The 18,508-nt window shown below is 43.7% G+C and overlaps 1 protein-coding gene across 1 annotated transcript in view; it reads right to left on the bottom strand.

Annotated features, from left to right (window-relative positions):
• Nucleotides 1-1,019: 1,019 nt before the first annotated feature.
• PRXL2B (peroxiredoxin like 2B) overlaps nucleotides 1,020-18,508 on the bottom strand; it is a 44,932-nt gene continuing 27,443 nt past the window's right edge. Inside the window, exons 5-7 of the mRNA XM_063437220.1 lie at nucleotides 18,317-18,392; nucleotides 4,204-4,322; nucleotides 1,020-1,289 (exon numbers count right to left, since the gene is read on the bottom strand). Coding sequence (XP_063293290.1) covers nucleotides 1,263-1,289; nucleotides 4,204-4,322; nucleotides 18,317-18,392 — 222 coding nt within the window. The 3' untranslated portion in view covers nucleotides 1,020-1,262. The remainder of the gene's footprint in view (nucleotides 1,290-4,203; nucleotides 4,323-18,316; nucleotides 18,393-18,508) is intronic.

Raw genomic sequence — 18,508 nt, 5'->3', positions numbered from 1 at the left:
TCAATGACAAAGTTTTACTAATCTATACACACACACACACACACATATGCACTCACTAGCTCATACATAGGCATATACAAACATACTGGGTCAATTATGCTAATTATGTATACACTGCTGCAGGGTTTGGTTACACAGCCTGGCAGTCTTGTGAACATTAGCACCGGTGTGTGTATTTCTGAGTGTGCAAGTGTATGTGCCTGAATGTGTGTCTGACAGAGTATCCTTGTGTGTGAATGTATGTCTTTATGAGCATGTGTCTGGCACCGTATGTGTGTGGGGTAGCTGCTTGCGTTGTGTTTATGGGGGCTGCCTGTGCATGTGTGTATGATGAATGTCTTCAGTTTGTGACTGTGACAGAGTGAGTAAAGGGGTAACTGTGGAAGGGTGAGAAGGAGTATATAAGACAGGCTTGGAGGAGTGAGTGTGACAGAATGAAGGAGGGTGAGAATGATAGGAGAGCGATTGTGACATGGTTGGAGGAGGGAGTGTGACAGGGCATGGGGAAGTAAGTGTGACAGGCTGCGTGTGGCATAGTTGGGGGGTGTATCACAGGGAATTGCCATGTTTGGAGGAGGCAGTGTAACAGAATGAAAGGAGGTGACTGTGACAGCAGTGGCGTCTCCAGGATTCATACTTTGGGGGGGCACATAAGGGGCCAGGGACAAAAGAAGGGGGGCAGTTATAAAAAAGTGTGTGTGTGTGTGTGTATATATATATATATATATATATATATATATATATATATATATATATATATATATATATATATATATATATATATATATATATGACATTTTGTGCTTTTGTCAGCTCTTTGCTAAGCCGCGCAGGAAACATTAGAGCCCGCGAGCATGCGGGGAGCATGGAGACGGCGTGTGAGGGAGAGGGAGATATTACATACACACAAAGAGAAATAAACCAAGCCTTACAACCATTCCACTACAAGGTTACAGGATGCTGTAAAAGAAACAAATAAAAAAAAAAATTTAATTCAAAACATACAGCAGGAGTCCACATTTCAATGGAAGAAATTTAGATTTATTTTGTGATATGGCATTACATACGTAAATAAAAAAAAGTTGAGAAGCCAAGAGATAAAGGCCAGAAAGGAGTTTGCTGTGTTCCCAGGGACATTCAGATTCAACAAAACCAGCAATCTGGGTGAACAACTATAGATTTATTTAAAAAAAAAAGAAAAAAATCCTTCCATTATTCTGCGGATGAATTCTCATACTATGGATCACCACAGTCTACCTTCTTCACCTCGTACAAACATCTTCATTACACTGAAATAAGGGAAGAAAGATAAAATTTAAGATTTTACACCTTAAATATTCAGATATTGAAAATACTTTTGCTACAAAATAAGTGAATGTCCACTAGTCTAATTTTTTAGTTTGTAAATAAGTTTCTAGTTTTATAGTGTACATCAATCTCCTAAGCCACTGAGCATGCATGACTGAAGCAGCAGTATGTGGGCTCTCTCGAGGAAGAGAAATTCCCCAGCCATTTCCGTGGCAGCTCTACAAATGGGTAGTACTTACAAATGCTCCTACTGGGCACCAGTCACCCCCCATTTAGAAAAGAGACTTTTTGTGACTGTCTGCGAAGGACAGTGTTAATCTTCTTTTCTAGAAATAAATTATCTGTTATAGGACTACAAAGTAAATCCCTATATTTAAAGTCCCTCTACTTTTGAGTGGCAGCAATGGCTATAGTATGTGTCAGCTCAAATACAAAGTATGAAACATAAAAAATAATATGGCTGACCATGTATTTATGGCTCATCCCAGCGGGATTTCAGCCTCTCTCCTCCTGTTAGTGGAGCTGCTATGTGACGCGAGTGTGTGTTAGAGAAAAACAGCCATAACGATAGATAACCACCTAAAGATACCCATCGTGACTGAGAGTCTTCATGGTAGCAAAGATTTGAAAAAAATCTGGTGAGACTAATGCTTTGGTGCCTATTAGAGATGATTTGAGCAGTAGAGAGAAACTGTAGACATCGGCGTATGTGCAGTTGGATTCCTAACTAAGGGTTCAGTATCCATGGAACTTCCATGTATGTGTGTTTGATGCAAACCAGGAGTCTTGTGGTGGGTGCCAGATCTAGAGGTCTGCTTGAGATCTGTGAACTGCTACACTATTTTCTATTGTTGCTCTATACATTTTTCTGGCCTGAGGTTTTCATTTTGCTTGTATCAGTTTGTATCTCAGATCTATATCCTTTCGAGAAGCAGCACTCCCTTATCTGGCTATTAGTCCCAAAAGCAGATGCTGCAACACACTTAGCCACAACATAAACTACTGACAGGTAAAGTGAATAACATTGATTATATCGTTACAATGGCACCTGCCAAGGGGTGGGATATATCAGGCAGCATGCCATTGCCATGTGTTGGAAGCAGGACAAATGGGCAAGTGAAAAATCTGATTGACTTTGACAAGAGCCCAATAGTGATGGCTAGGCAGACTAGGTCAGAGCATCTCCAAAACAGCAAGTCTTTTGGGGTGTTCCCGGTATGCAGGGGTTAGTACATACCAAAAGGAGGTGCAATAAATGACAACCAGTAAGGCAGCATCAGAGCCATGAGCGCCCAAGACTCATTCATTGATGCACGTGGGAAGCAAAAGCTAGCCGGTCTGGTCACACAGAAGAGCTACTGTAGCTTAAATTGCTGAAAAACTTAATGCTAGTCATGATAGAAAGGTGCCAGAACAAACAGTGCATTGCAGTTTGAGCAGTCTGCAGTTATGCAGTCCCATACACAACAGAGTGCCCATGATGACCGCTGTCCACAGATGAAAGTGCTTTCAGTGGGGAGTATCAGAACTAAACAATGAAACAATGGAATATGGTTGCCTTTTCTGATGAATCACGCTTTCTTTTAGGTCAGATGGATGGCCGGGTGCGTGGTTTACCCGCGGAAAAGATGGCAGCAGGATACACTATGGGAAGAAGGAAGGCCAGTGTTATGTTCTGGGCAATGTTCTGCTGGGAAACCTTGTGCCCGGGCATTCATGTGAATGTTACCTTGATATGTACCGCCTAACTAGAAAATGTTGCAGGCCACATACACCCTTCATGACGATGGTGTCCCTTGATGGCTGTGGGCTCTAGTAGCAGGATAATGCACCCTGACACACTGTAAAAATTGTTAAGGAATGATTTAAGGAACATGACAAATTCCCCAGATCTCAACCCGATTGAGCATCTGTGGGATGTCCTGGAATAAATGTGATCCATGTCTCAATGCATCATATCCGTTTTGGCAGCACGAGGGGGACCGGTTTGATATTAGGCCAGTGTTTTCAATGTTATGGCTTAACAGTGTAGTCAGGATGGCAAAATGCACCACACTCCAACGAAGCTTACATCCACAGCCCCATGTCATCAGAAATGTTTTTTCCTGGGCAGGGACCACTTCTAGTGCCACGCTTTTGGCCTTTTGGCCACAGCACAGCCCCAAGAGAGAGTTTTCAGGCTTCTAAATACTCTGCAGTTTTATTGCTGGATATTTAACTTGGAAAGGAGTCAGCTATGGTCATCCATAAATATGATCAGCATTGGACTGGCCAAGATCATCAAGTTTGTAGGACACTATAATTTCCCTTAGAGCACTTAAAAGAGTGCCTTTGTTCCTCAGGCAACTGGGCAGATATAACCCAAGAATATATTCACCAAATAGCTGGCTGGCAGAGAATTTGGAAACTAGAGCCACCCACGACCACAAAAAAAAAAAAAAAAATTGCACCCTTAACAACTCCTTCACTTGCCACAAATCTGCCATTTACACCGTATGTACCAAGCTCAGCCAACAAGAGCTGTTGACATTACTCTGGCACGTAGCCAAATCACTGTTCTCTCATCAGTACATTATTTGAAAAGTAATTTCAGAGGGCCAAGGGTACCATGGACATTTATAAAGTGTACCCAGGGGTACTGCCTGAGCCATGTATTTACGAAGTTATGGCCAATCAGGAAGAGGTGTTGTTGTGAGAAACAGCGGAGTGGCTAAAAGGGGCAAGGTTATGCTGCAAACAAACTATTTTGTTTTTTAAACCAAAACCAAAATGAGTTCAACATGAATAAGGTGAAAAAATGCACTTAAATCAGCACTCAAGACATGCAGGTGCCCTGACAGTCACTTTGATAGCAGTACCCCAGCTGTCAAGACATCCTGTGAAATTAACACCTACCTGTGGGCGTTGGCCTTCTGTGACACCAGCAGTGATACCCAACGTTTTAACAATGGTCTCCAATGGCAAGTGGTCACCAGGTGAATCCTGTATAAAATGTAATAGCACCTTTTCTCCCCCTAAAATACAAAAACAATCAAGATTACACAGATTACATACATAATGTACACTGTTATTTTATGTATAATACATTAGTTATATACAAATATGCCAAAACTCAGATCATTAGTAAAAATTAAACACTCTTCCCCCTTAGGTTTAACCCTTCACTACGGAGTATTATAAGATAGCTAACAAAACCAATACGAATCAGCAATGCTGGGTCTAGAATTATGTTCAGGGATAACAAAAAATGTTTTGTTTTTTTTAAATTTAAAAAAAAAAAAATAGTCCAGGTATTCGTTAATGCTTTACAGGTGTATTGGAGGGGAATATAGTAGCCATATACCGAACCAGTGGCGTATTAGCCCAAGGCAAACTAGTAATTTGCCTTGGGCGGCACTAACAGGGCGGCAAAAAATGCAGCCCTCAGACGCCCACTTGGGCATCCCCGGTGTTTTCCCTGTCATGGGCCGTACGGCTGTGTGAGAATCACAGGTGGCAGGAGCTGTCATCTCCCTGCTCTTCTCCCTTGCGCGCCGTTTGCTTAAGCCGCAGGAGCTGGAATATTACGGCTCCAGTAGACAGACCGGGAGGTGCGAGGGAGCAGAGCAGGGAGATCACAGCTCCCTCGCCGCCTCAGATGACAATATAGCCACCCACCTCACAGCAGTCCCCCTGGGCCCCCAACGACAGGTAGAAAGGCTGGGTTAAAAAAAAAAATAGTATTACAATATTAGTGAGTGTGTGTTTCTGTGAGTGTCCGAGTATATATGTGTGTGCGCATTGGATTGTGCCAAATCAGCGAGATTGTTTGTCATGGAGTCTGTTTGACTATCAGTGTGTCTCTTTCAATGAGTGTGAGTGTGCAATGAATGAGTGTCAGATCAGTGAGTCTGTGTGTTTGTCATTGAATGTGTGTGTGACTGTCAGTGTGCATCTGCCAGTCTGTGTCTGTTGGGGAATGTGTGTGTGTCAAATCAGCGATTTGTGTCAGTCAGTGACGTTTGTCATGGAGTGTGTGTGTATGCCTGTCAGAATGTGTGCTTAAAGGGACACAATAGACACCCAGACCACTTAAGCTCATTGAAGTGGTCTGGGTGCAATGTCCCACTTCCCTTTAACCCTGCAAGTTTAATTATTGCAGTTTCTCAGAAACTGCAATAATTACCTTGACGGGTTAACTCCTTCCAGGTGGTTAGGCAACCACTCTGTGTATGAGGACATCCAGTGCCTGCTAAATCCGCATAGGAAAGAATTGATACAATGCTTTCCTATGGGGAAGCGTAATGCAAGTGCGGAGTAGGAGGCTGACGCAGCGCTGAGTGACATAGTCGCTGGATTCAGGTAAGTGACTGAAGGAGTTTTACCCTTCAGTGCCAAGGTGGGAGAGCAAGAGGGAGGGGGACAGTATAGGGAACTATAGTGCCAGGAAAACTTTCCTGGCACTATAGTATTGCTTTAAAAAGGAGTAGAAAAGGGTAGTGTCTAAAGAGGAAGGGGTGGGGCAAAATTAGATTAGGGGGTGCCCAGGTTTAGTCATACCTAAGGCATCACCAAACCAAAATACACCACTGTACAGAAATGGCTACTATAATGTATCCCTTTTCATGAAGAACGTATTTTGTAATACAAATGAAAAATCTTGTCTGTGTAGATGTAAGATTGAGATAGAAAAGGTAACATACCAGGGCATTCAACAACTAAAACATATCAAACATGCACAACACAATTCATTCTACATAACATTCCTCTTTGTTAAAATGTTGTTCTCAATGAGAAAATGGCATTATTATTTTTATTTTATTTAAAAAAAAAAAAAACAAACACCACACAGCCACATAGATCCCCTCAATAATGTGACTCATGCAAAGTCATGTCTTTTGAAGATTTGTGCTAGAATAGTAGTGTGTTTATAAACAGGACATGATATTGTAGTAAAAAAAAAAAAAAAAAAAAAAAATCAATCAGTTGGGTTACAAAAATCCAAAGAATGGAAAGAATTTGAATTGCATTTTTCTACAACGCCTACAGAAGAAGAAAGAAGCCTTGTGTTCACAAGGACATAAATACAATTCAGAAAACTCAAAGAAGGACTACTAATGAAATGCATATCTATATATATATATATATATATATATATATATATATAAAAAAAAATATAAAAGCTATATTAACAGATAAAGGGCTTTTTCAGTAGTACAATAAGGGGGTACACGCTCAAACTTTTCCTTTCTCCAACATCAATGTACAGGAAAATTGTAGGCACTATAACTGCTTCACTTAATTGCACTGGTTATACTGTCCAGAGCCCCCTGATGCTGACCTTCCATTCAGCATTAAACCATTTTTAATTGTAAACAAGAATCTCCAGCAGTCAATCCCCTCTTTGCTGTTTGGGCTAATGAGGAAACATTATACTGAGCAGCAATGGGTGGCTTTGATTGGCTGAGTGTCAACTGACTGCTTTCAGCCTATCCCAGTGCAGGTAAGAATTGGTATGGCCATAAGGAAGTGTGAAATCTCTGCCTTAGCCATGTCTCTATTGAGGACCCAGATGTGGGCAGCTAGGGACCTTCATTCAGTGCTAAACGGTATGAAAATGGTTTAAACACCTGAATGGAGGGACAGCTCCAGAGAACTCCCAGCACTATAACCAATTCAAGGTGATGAAATTGTTATATTGCCTGCAGTGTCCCTTTTAAAGGGACAGTAAAGGCACCTCGATCACATCATCTCAAGTGGTCGGTGTGTAATGCCCCTGATGTTTTAGTAGATATGGCAATGTTATGATTCCATGGGTAAAACACCTCTAGTGGCCGTCTTCCTGACAGTCACTAGAGGCGCAAATAGTGAAAGACACATGCAACACTCCAAGGTTTTTGATGGTGTGTTTATTAGAGGGTAAGTCTCCTCAGAAATAATTGTGACGTTTCGGCTCTACGGAGCCTTAATCATGCATGTTTAAGGCTCCATAGTGCCGAAATGTCGCACTTATTTGAGAGTAGACTTTCTCGCTAATAAACACACCATCAAAAACCTTGGAGTGTAAACTTAAACACAGTTACCCGGACACCTCAGACACATGCTGGAGATGTACTGCTCACAGAGGCACCATGATACATATCTGGTGGCACTGCCCGTCACTTGGGAGTTTCTGGCCCAGAATCACAAGCCTCATACAACACTGTACCGGAATACGCCTCAATGCCTCGCCAGAAATATTTCTACTCCTCCTGCTACCGCAAACGCCTCACCTGCACCTTCGATACTTAATGTACCACATCATAATTGCTGCTCTTACACTCATCAGCCGCCAATGGAAAAAAACATCCGCTCCGACGATAAATCAATGTATTACAGTGATAAACTCCACCAAAACATATGAAACCCTGGCAAGAAAAGGAAAACAAGGAAACGACTACTGGAAAAGAGCATGGGAACTATGGGACAAAACCCAACCAGACTTCTCCACAATATGAAACTAGCACATACAAGAACCAAGCACAAACTTTCCTTGATTGGAAATTACACCATCATACCCTAGGGAAACACGAAACACACACCCAGCATACAGCCACTCACAAGCACAACACACCACGTAGCCAGCAAAGCACTGTCAAATTCCACTGCTACCCTCCCACCCCCACCCCCCCTTCCTCTCTTGCCTCACCCACATCCCTCCCCCTCTTCCCACCCCACAACAACTGGACTCGCAACGGCATACGATAATAACCGAGGCACAGGCTACCTCCTGGCCCTCCTTAACCAGGACCCACTACCACGTACCATACCCTACCCAAGCCTGACAGACCCACTCGATATGTGGAAACAACATAGCCGACCATTAACATAACCTCTCTACTCCATACAGCTGCTGTATGGCAGACGTTAAACTTAACAAATGACAAGGGTCAATGTTGTCTCACAATATGTCTAACCTTTTCCCTTTCTGCACCCCCCCCCCCCCCATCCACTGTTAAAAAAAAAAAAAAAAAAAAAAAATAATAAAACTTATCAGCCCGTACCTACAAAAGCATCACTCATTAAGTGACATCAAAGGGTTAGAAGAACCAGGCCAAGACCACAATTGTTGAATGGTTTAGCATATAAGTCATAGCCTGCATAGTTATGTTAATGAGATTCCTAATGTATGTCAACTGAACTCACTGTATAATATTGCTCCATAATGTATCAGGCAATGTTTTTTCCCCTTTTCCCTTCTGTACCCCACCCCCCGTCTTTTTTTTCTCCTGAAAAGTGAATAAAAATTGTCAAATTCAAAAAAAAAAAAAAAAACCTTGGAGTGTTGCCTGTGTCTTTCACTATTTGCTAGATTCTACCAGATTGCAGAGTCTGCGGTTTCCGCGGAGCAACTATCAGGTGGATGGTCTGATTACCAAGCGGAACCCGAGTGCGGGGTGAATTGTGTCTGGTCAGCCACTAGAGGTGCTTCCATGTTGAGAACTGAATCGGACAACAACGTTTTGAGCCAGGAACAGTACATTCAGATTACTCTGGTTTCCAAGCACGTCCTGGGTGTTACTTTTGCCCAACATCCATGGGATGTTATGGTTTCAATGCTTTCCTAGGGGAAGAATCATTTGATTGGACAAGAAGCCAGGAAGTTGTTGCAGTAGGAGGAACAGGTGGCAGCGCTGGAAACAAGTAAACCTTTTTTCCATCTCAATAAGTTTGAATTGGCGAGGGAGGACTGCATCAAACTAATGAGGCACTAAAATGTCCTTTTATTCCTCCTCCTTCAGAACAAAATACCAGCATCAAGCTATATGCTAGTCACTTGCCCAAAAGTCAAACAAAAAGAAACCTACAGGTTAAATAAAAAAAATAAAAAAAACGAATAAAAATTTCCATATTGAAAATCATTGCGTGCTCAAATGTTAGAATTATTTTTTTTTTAAGGCTAAGAGTGCCACCTGGTGGCAATAACAACACATTGCACTGTATGTTAAACCAACAGCAATAAAATAAGATTTAATTAAAGGGAATCTCCAGTGCCAGGAAAACACCTTCCTCCGTCGGCCAGTGGGCGAGACTGATCCCGCCCACCGGCCGAGGAGTCCCAATGCGCATGCGCAGCAATGCCGCACCCCATAGGAAAGCATTGAAAATTAATTTCAATGCTTCCCTATGGGGAATAGAGCGACGCTGGAGGTCCTCACACAGCGTGAGGACGTCCAGCGACGCTCTAGCACAGATAATCTGTGCTATGATGCAGAAAGTGACCTCTAGTGGCTGTCTAGTAGACAGCCACTAGGGGAGGACTTAACCCTGCAAGGTAATTATTGCAGTTTATAAAAAAACTGCAATAATTACACTTGCAGGGTTAAGGGTAGTGGGAGTTGGCACCCAGACCACTCCAATGGGCAGAAGTGGTCTGGGTGCCTGGAGTGTCCCTTTAAACCAAGAAGGCAACCTCTGTCAATAAAATGAATTGCTTAAAACTTTGGTCTAACTTGACTACACTAACCTGCAGTGCCAATGCTGGAACAAAGCTCTGTAAACTTAAACTCTTCTTGATAGTAACTTGTTTAACCCCTTAAGGACACATGACATGTCTGACATGTCATGATTCCATTTTATTCCAGAAGTTTGGTCCTTAAAGGGGTTAATCTGCACAAAGTTTCAGACATGGTGGACGGGGCTGTTTCAGCAAAGAAAGGATGTGTTTTGCATCTAATCTAAACCTCAATTTAATTAGAGCTGTTACAAATTAGTTTATCAGCTCAATATACCTTTTATCAGTTTGTTCAATTATTGTAGAAATTATAGAAACCCCCCCCCCCCCCCCCCAAAAAAAAAGAGGGAATACAAATGCAAGTTTACATCCAATAATATGTCATTAGAAAAGAAAGTGTGTATAAGTGTATATGAATGCAAAGAAATTATGTCTAAAATTAAAGTGATAGAGATCTATATCTATGTATCTCTCTCAACAAATTCTTCTTCCCATGGTGATTGAGGTAATAACTAAATTACATATTTAATAGATGTCCATTCACCTTTTATTTCAAATACTGAAGACAGATCTCCATATTCTACAATAAAAATGTCAGATTAAGGGATTCCATTTTATGTATCCAGCACATAATGCTTGATAAATGGCCTCGGATTTTACAACTAAAAGTTGTAGTTAAATAGACATGTGCTATTAGTTTCGGTCCGAGCGCAATTTCGGAAGTGGCGAACCGAATTGCCAAAGTGCCGAATTTCGGAAGTGCCGAAGTGAAAAGTGGCAAAACAGGAGAGGGAGGGGAAATTACGTGACTGATAACAGGAATCTAGAAAATTCGAATTCCTGGCACTGGGAGTCCTATAGATTTACAGGTGGTTGTGGTGGCAGTCCGGGCACCTAACCCTACCCCTGTACCTGTAAGCGGTTGTGGTGGTTAGGTAGCCATACAGATGTGTAAGTGGTTGTGGTGGCAAGAGAGGGATGCTTACATATGTCCAAAGTCCAGAATTTCATAAGTGCCGAATGAGCATCACATGAAACATACACTGTTAACCGTGGGTACATATACAGTGAATGCTATATACCCCTCGTTATGAAGTACCTCGTCTCCTGTTTGGGTAAACTTGCGTGTTTGCGACTCCTTTTTTAAAAAATACAACAACATTTAACATAGTGGAACCATCTGCCATGGACCTTGTCCTCTCGTGGTTGGAGTTGCACAACTGTGGTCACTCTCTCCAGCAATGGTGAAAGAAAAGTAGGAGAAGAGAGAAAAAAAGAAAAGGGGGGAGGGGGGATGGGGGTGGGAGGATATCCCCCTCATGGCTAAGTCCGGAGTATCTTAGGTGGTCCAGTCGGGCTCAGTTTGGGGCTTGGGTGCAGGGGTTGCCCCCTCTCGGCTCGCGTCTTAGTTCCCCCAGTCCCCAGCCTTCCATAGCGCCCAGACTTTCTCGTATGACTTTGTTGTACCTCTAACTAGTGCCGTGAGATGGTCCATGACGTGGGTATCTTTTACTTTGTGTATAACTGCGTTAATCTGAGGGATTTTAGGTTTGAGCCATGCTTGTGCCATGGTGAGCCTGGCTGCCAAGGTGATTTTGTGTAGGAGTTTTTGTTCCCTCCTTGGCCAACCGTCTAACGTTCTGGATAATAGGAACACCCAAGGGTCTATTTTCACCCATCTTTGGAATACCTTATCTAGTAGGCTCCCCACCTCCCTCCAGAAAACCTGTGCTTTCGGGCAGTCCCACCACATGTGTTTGTACGTCCCTTTGTGCCCGCAGCCCCTCCAGAACAAGTCATCTGGGGTTTTGTGCATGTGGTACAGTTTTACCGGGGTGGTATACCATCTAAGCATGGCTTTATATGCCTGTTCTTGCGGTGTGGCGCATATTGAGATGGCTTTGCATCCCAGATTTCCCTCCATTCTGTGCCCTCTAGGACCTCTCCTAGGTCTGATTCCCACTGCGTTGTGTAGTGCAGGTCACCCCAGTCAGTGCTGTTGGAGCTTAGGTGTGCGTATAGGTAGGTGAGGAGTCCCTTCAGGGGGTTTTCCCTGAGACACATTCATTCAAAGCCAGTTAGTGTAGTTTGTGCCAGATTGTGTTGTGCAAAGTCTCTGAATTGGATTAATCTAAAGAAATCTGAGGGTGTTTAGTCGGGTCCTTTCTGTCAGTGCTTCGAATGTCACTACTTTGTTGCCTTCGTACAGGTGGACCGCTCTCTGTAGGCCCGACCCCTCTATGTTTTTGAAGTCTCGGGCTCGCATTCCAGGGGGAATGCTCTGTTCCTCAGAATGGGCATCATTGGGGAGGGTGAAGTTGTCAATTTGTATTTTAGGGCTACAGCGTCCCAGACCCAAAGGGAGTTTAAGATTGCGGGGCACTGAGTGCGTAGGAAGGCCCTGTGATCTCTTGGTAGCCATATATAAAATTGGGGAAGGTCCGCTCCCGTCATGTCGGACTCCAGATTTGTGCTTTGACGTCTGTGTACATGGCCTGGACAGTCGTAATGTAGGTCTCGGGGAACCGGAGGTGTCGTAGGAGTTCGAATAGATATGTCCACCTAACCCTGTCAAACGCCTTTTCGGCATCTAGGGAAAGTATGAGCGTTGGGGTGCAGGAGGCTGCTTGTGTCCATATTAAGTCTATGTTGCGTCTGGTGTTTTCGAACAGCTGTCGTCCGGGGATGAAGCCCACCTGGTCTGCATGGATTAGGTTCGTCAGTTGTGGGGACAGTCTGTCAGCTAGGATCTTTGCTAGTATTTTGACGTCATGGTTTATTGGTGATATGGGTCTGTAGTGTTCTGGGTACATTGTGTCTTTCCCTGGTTTTGGTATTAAGACTATGTGGGCCATGGACATTTCTGGGTCGGGGCATCCCGCACCTATCAAAGTGGTTGAACCACTTTGATAGGTGCGGTACCAGCTCTTTTCGGTATGTTTTGTAGTAGCTACCCTCAAATCCGTCAGGGCCAGGGGCCCTCCATCCTTTGAGGTGGGAGATGGCCTTATCTATTTTGTCGGTTCATTTCTTCACCCAGAGTCTCTATTGCTGTCGGGTTCAGTTTCGGGAGGTCTACTCTGTTGAGGTGGAGCCGTATGGCTTCCATAAAGTCTGGTATGTTGTTGGCGTCTGTGGGGGTATGATTGTACATGGATTTATAAAAGTCGGTGAAGATTTTTGCTATGTCTGCTGGTGTGGTTTTGGTTTGGCCTCTGATCGCAGTGAAGTGTGTTTGTCTGGGTTGTGGGCGTATTGTGCAGGCATTTTGTTTTACTGTTCATAGAATGTTCTCTTGGACCAAGTCATGGCCCTGGCTACGTCGTCTAGTAGTGTCTCCCTGATGCGGCGTCAGGTGGTCTGTAGTGCCAGGAGTCCATCAGGTGTGGGGTTGGATTTGTGTCTCTGTTCAAGCTTATGTAGGTTGAGTAGGAGGGTTTTCTTTTGTGTTTTCTGTTTCTTTTTCTGGGTGGCTTCCCTTATGAGTGCCCCTCGGATGACTGTTTTGTGTGCGGCCCAGATGGTTGTGGGTGTCAGGTCCTGGGTTGTATTAAGTTGAAAGTACTCCTCTATTTATTTACGTATAGTCTCTTTGATGTCTGGTCTTGAAGTAGGGAGGTGTTCAGTTTCCAGGTCCATGGGGTCGTGGTGCAGAGGTTGTCTAATTCTATGCCAATGTCCGCATGGCCTGACCACGTAATGGATCCCACTGAGGATTTAGTGATCTTTTGGATGGCTTGGTCGTTAACTAGGAAGTAGTCGATTCGCAAGTATGAATCGTGTGGTGCAGAGTAGAACGTGTAGTCCATACATACATCTATCCATACATCTATCAGTCCCGTTGTGCGAATGAAGTCACGTGCTAGTCTGTCCTGTTTGCCCCTGCCATGTGAACGTGGTAGGCCCCATATTGACCCCCGCTCTGTTGCCAGGCACGGCGCTGCTTTGAAGTTGCCTCCCATTATGGTCATACCGTGCGGTAGGGCTGTCAGTTTGTCTTCAATGTGTCTCCAAAAGTCTCTGGATGGGTCATTAGGTGCGTATATATTTATTAGATGTATGGTGTGGGCGAACAGTGTTCCGGATATTATCAGGTATCGTCCATCCGGGTCTGGGTTCACCCCCGTGACCCGAAACAGGCAACGCTTGTGTATCAATATAGCTACCCCATTGCGCTTGGATTGAGATCTTCAAACTTTACGTTTAATGAGGTGATGCTTCTGGGCATGGTGGTGTCTGGGGTGGGTGCATTTGGGCTGACTTACGGGAGTAGGTCTCTGCCCCTGTCCTCTCACCAGGCCCCGCGAATTTCCACCGGGGGACGTCTCCTGTCCTCACCCTTGTGGTCCACAGGTCCAAGCCGCTCCGATATCCAAGAGGGGGAGAGGGAAGGAAGAAAAAACAAGGATAAACAGAACATATAAATTGAAACAGAACGTCTGGTCTTTTCTCTTGCCAGACTTGTGTGGAGCGCATGCATCAGCGCTTCCCACCCATCATCAGTGGGTTTGGCGCACGGAAGCATGGACCCTTGTCCGTGCAGACTTGCCTCTAGGCCCGTTCCCTGTGTGTATGAGCACGTCTGTGGGGTCTCCAATGAAACCCGCCTGTGGTGTGAGATCGCCCGTTTTCCCCATTGAATGTGGGTGGTATTTTGTAAGAGTCACCCTGGAGGGTTGAGGTCGGCTTTGTATTATACCATACCTATGGTGTGGACCGTGTCTATTCACTATAACTTTCCTAGGTTTTGGAACAGATCAATAAATCATAGCGATTCCTTATGTTATGGTTTTCTTAGACAATTTAACATTCCTATGTTTAACAGTTCTAAGCGAAATAGCTTTTCTGTGCGTTATGACATATCTAGAGAATTTTGACATTTCTATGCGATTTGGTATTGTTATGTGATACAGCGTGTCTATATGTTATGGCATTTCTAGGCAAGTAATATCTCCATGTTTTTGAGCTTTCTATACGATATAGTACTGCTAGGCAATATGACATTTTTATGCGGATTGGCAGCTTCTATACTTTTCAACATTTCTAAATATTATAGTTTTTCTGTGCCTGATTGCATTTCGTTAACCCCCAACCCCACCAGCGCCACATCCGGGAACGAGACCTCCGTGTTGTTCAACCCGAAGGAGTCTGCAGTTCTGGCCCTCCGACCTCCTGTTATCCCCTTGACCCCCTCCCAATATATCCCTTCCCCACATGCCATATTGGCACCCAGTTCCTCCTGGATGGTGGAAAAACAGTTCATATCTATAGGTCTGGTCGTGTGGTTAACCATTTTTTTTTTTACTTATTTTTCCTCTTTCCTCAGTGGGGGGGAGGGGGAGAGGGGAGAGTCATACTTGCCGGTTTTGACCGGTGGTGTCTGAGCGTCATCCTCCCTGGCAGGCCTCAGGACCTGCAACGGGACCGTGGGGAGGGGGGAGGCCAAGTTTTTAGTGTGTGAGATTCTCTGTGCTGTGGCCGTTGCCGTCACACGCCCACTGTGTACCATTCGTTGGGAAGAAGCTGCAGGTCCATTGGAGTTGCTGTCTGCCACTGGAACCCTGTTGGAGCTTGGACTTCCAGTGCTTGGAGGAAGGCCTCAGCGTCTCCGTCTGGTAGTAGAATCTTTGGTCTGCCATTCTTAAACGCCATGAGCTTGAAGGGGTGTCCCCAGGCATATTTGAAGTTATGTCTTCTCAGGATGTCCATGACTGGACGCCATTCTCTGAGCCTCTGGAGCGTCGCAGGGGAGAGGTCTTGGTATAAAGATATTGTAGCTCCTTTATAAGTAATGGGGCCTTCTCTGCTGCGCTTCATAATTGCTCCCTTGGTCTGGTAATGTTGGAAGCGCATGATGACGTCCAGCGGTTGTTTCGCTTCCAGGTTGCGTATGCCAAGGGCTCGGTGTACGCGGTCCAAGTGCCAGTGGTGCGAGGGGTTGTAGAATCGCCATGACAGTGTCAGTCAGGCTGCCCTCTCCCTCCGGGAGGCCTCTCAGCCTGATATTATTATGGCGGGAGCGGTTGGCTAAGTCCTCTGAGGCGGCCTCTGCCACTGCTAGCCTTGTTGTGAGGCTGTTTACATGTTTGGCTACCTCATTGTGGGCTATAGTCTCCAGCCTTTGTTCTAAGATGGCCGTGCGGTGTCCCAATGCCGCGATCTCCGCCTTCACCGTCGTGGATCTGCTGATCTCCCCAGCCAGGTAAGCTTTTGCCTCCATGAGTTTGGCCAGGATTTGAGAGGTATCTCCCCCCTGATGAGCTAGGGTGTGCTGGTGTCGTTGTGGTTCTCGGGCTGTGCCAGTCACCATCTTGGTGGTCTGGCTGGGCCACGCGGGGGCCGCGAACAGGTCGGTCACGGAGGTTCCCGTGTTGGACGGTTTCTTATGGGGTTTCCTCCGTGTGCGTTTGTCCATGCTACTGCTGGGGGTGCTGTCAAAGGTATTTTCGTGCTCGTTTGGTGGCTTGTGTGCTTTAGGGCCTGTTTTCGGCGGGAGCTCAGCTCACGTGTCCGCTCGGCTTCGCGGTCAGGCCACGCCCCCATATAGTATACTCATGAGGGAGGTTTCACTACATTCTTTATGCCCACACCTGCCAAGCTGTGGGTGGGAGCAGGTCTACTAAGCAGTGAGACTTCCCACACAAGCCTTGATAGAAGTGAGACTTGCCTGTCAGAGTTCTGATTGGTTGGCTTTCAAGCCAACCAGTGTACTCCAACTGAGCATTGCAAAGCCCTTAAAGACTTTTTACACCTTGCAAGCTCATTCTACATGGGCCCTACATAGGTGAAGATACATTCCTTTTACCTGCATCGTGATTTTTTTTTTCTCTGTTGCATTCCTTTAGATTTAAATTTTGAATAGTGTTTGTAATTAATGGACTTTTATTTGTTCTTTTGTGGGGCTTAACAAATAAAAAAGCCTGATGGCATGTTATAAAATGTTATTTTACAGGTATCTGATTTATTGAACTTCCGTTGCGATAATTTGGGTGAGGGTGTAGTCAGTATTTATTTTGTTTAATTTTATTTATTTATTTTTTTATTTTGGGGAGGTGTCTACCTGGAAACAAACTTTGGTGGGTGGACCCAGTTATGCGCAAATTGTTAAAAAACAAACAAAAAAACATAATGCTGGCCATGATAGAAAAGGTGTAAGAACAAACAGTGCATCGCAGTTTGATCGGTCTATGGCTATGCAGCCCCATACACAGCAGAGTGCCCATGATGACCTCTGTCCACTGCCGAAAGTGCCTTCAATGAGGATGTGAGTATCAGAACTGGACCATGGAGCAAGGAAACAAGATTGCCTGGTCTGATGAATCATGCTCTTTTAGGTCGGGTGCATCGTTCAACTGGTAAAGAGATGGCAGCAAGATGCACTATGTCCTGTCATTGATGTGGATGCTACTTTGACATATACCACCTACATAGAGATTGTTGCAGAACACATCCATGGTATTTAAGCTGCTTACAGTGACTCTTAAAGGGATACCACTGTAGACTAGTAGGTTTCCATCCTTTCAACATCACAAAAAGTCAAACAATTAATAAAATCTGCTTGAATACTGATAAAAAGATAGAAGGAAATACTGTAGCAAAAAATAAAGTAGACTAGTGGAAGTATTCATTATTCTTATTAATACTCCAAATAAAATAAGATTCCTTGCAATATTTGTTTATTTTAAAAAACAGAAAAATTCATTCGTAAGTGCCCAAATTTGTTCATAGATTAACTAAATTCCTTTATTTACGAGCAAATTTTGGTTATAAAATGAACGAATAATCAAAATTGATAAGCTCAACAACTGCCAGGAATTGAATATTAAATGGTCAATTCAATATTTGCACAAGTATTTAAGTTGGGGTGGGGGAGAAACCCAATAGAAAAAAAAGTTATCCATCTGGATTTTCTTGCAGGAAAAACCAAATATATATATATATATATATATATATATATATATATATATATATATATATATATATATATATATATATATATATATATTTATTTAAATAAACCACGCCGCAGTGAGGGTTAATATTCAGAACATTCCACAGGAATATGGAATCAGGGTTAAACTGAGATTGCGAGCTCTGTGTTCAATACTGACCTGCAATATATTGGTTGAGGGAAAAGAGGGCAATAAAGAATATCTTCCCCTCGGGTATATAAGGATTCTATACACCTCCAGAGTAATTAGTTAAAGTCCCATCCAACCAAAGCAGCTCTATTAGACCTGCAACCCATGACAGGACAAGTAAAACCCTAAAAAAATATTTGTGGTCCACATATTATACATGTATACCAAATAACCAGTGGAACGGTAAGAAGAAAATATGAGTAATAAGAGCCTATGATTTTTACAATTTAGTCACACAATTGTAAACTCCAAGGAGGTAGAATTTGTACATGTGAGAGCTCTGATCATAGGCTTTGTTAGAGTCATTTCCTTGCGTTTTGTCCCCAGCTGTGGCTTACCCCAGATGAGATGTTAGAATGCAGAGACAAGCATGCTCACAGTTGCATTAGTTTACCTTTGCTCACAATTAGCATCCCACCGCTCTGTAGGAGATCTCCACTAAAATTTCCTTGAACACCGTCAGCATTCGCCTGTAATACATCAAATAAATACTTAAAGGAACACAATAGTCACCATAACAACTTTAGCTTAATTGAATGGTTTTAATGTAAAGATCATGACACTGCAGTCACTGCTTAATGCTCTA

The sequence above is a fragment of the Pelobates fuscus genome, chromosome 11 (genome assembly GCF_036172605.1).
Source record: "Pelobates fuscus isolate aPelFus1 chromosome 11, aPelFus1.pri, whole genome shotgun sequence".
NCBI classification, from domain to species: Eukaryota; Metazoa; Chordata; class Amphibia; order Anura; family Pelobatidae; genus Pelobates; species Pelobates fuscus.
The sequence above is the reverse complement of the archived record's forward strand: the minus strand, read 5'-3'. Positions and strand labels throughout refer to the sequence as shown.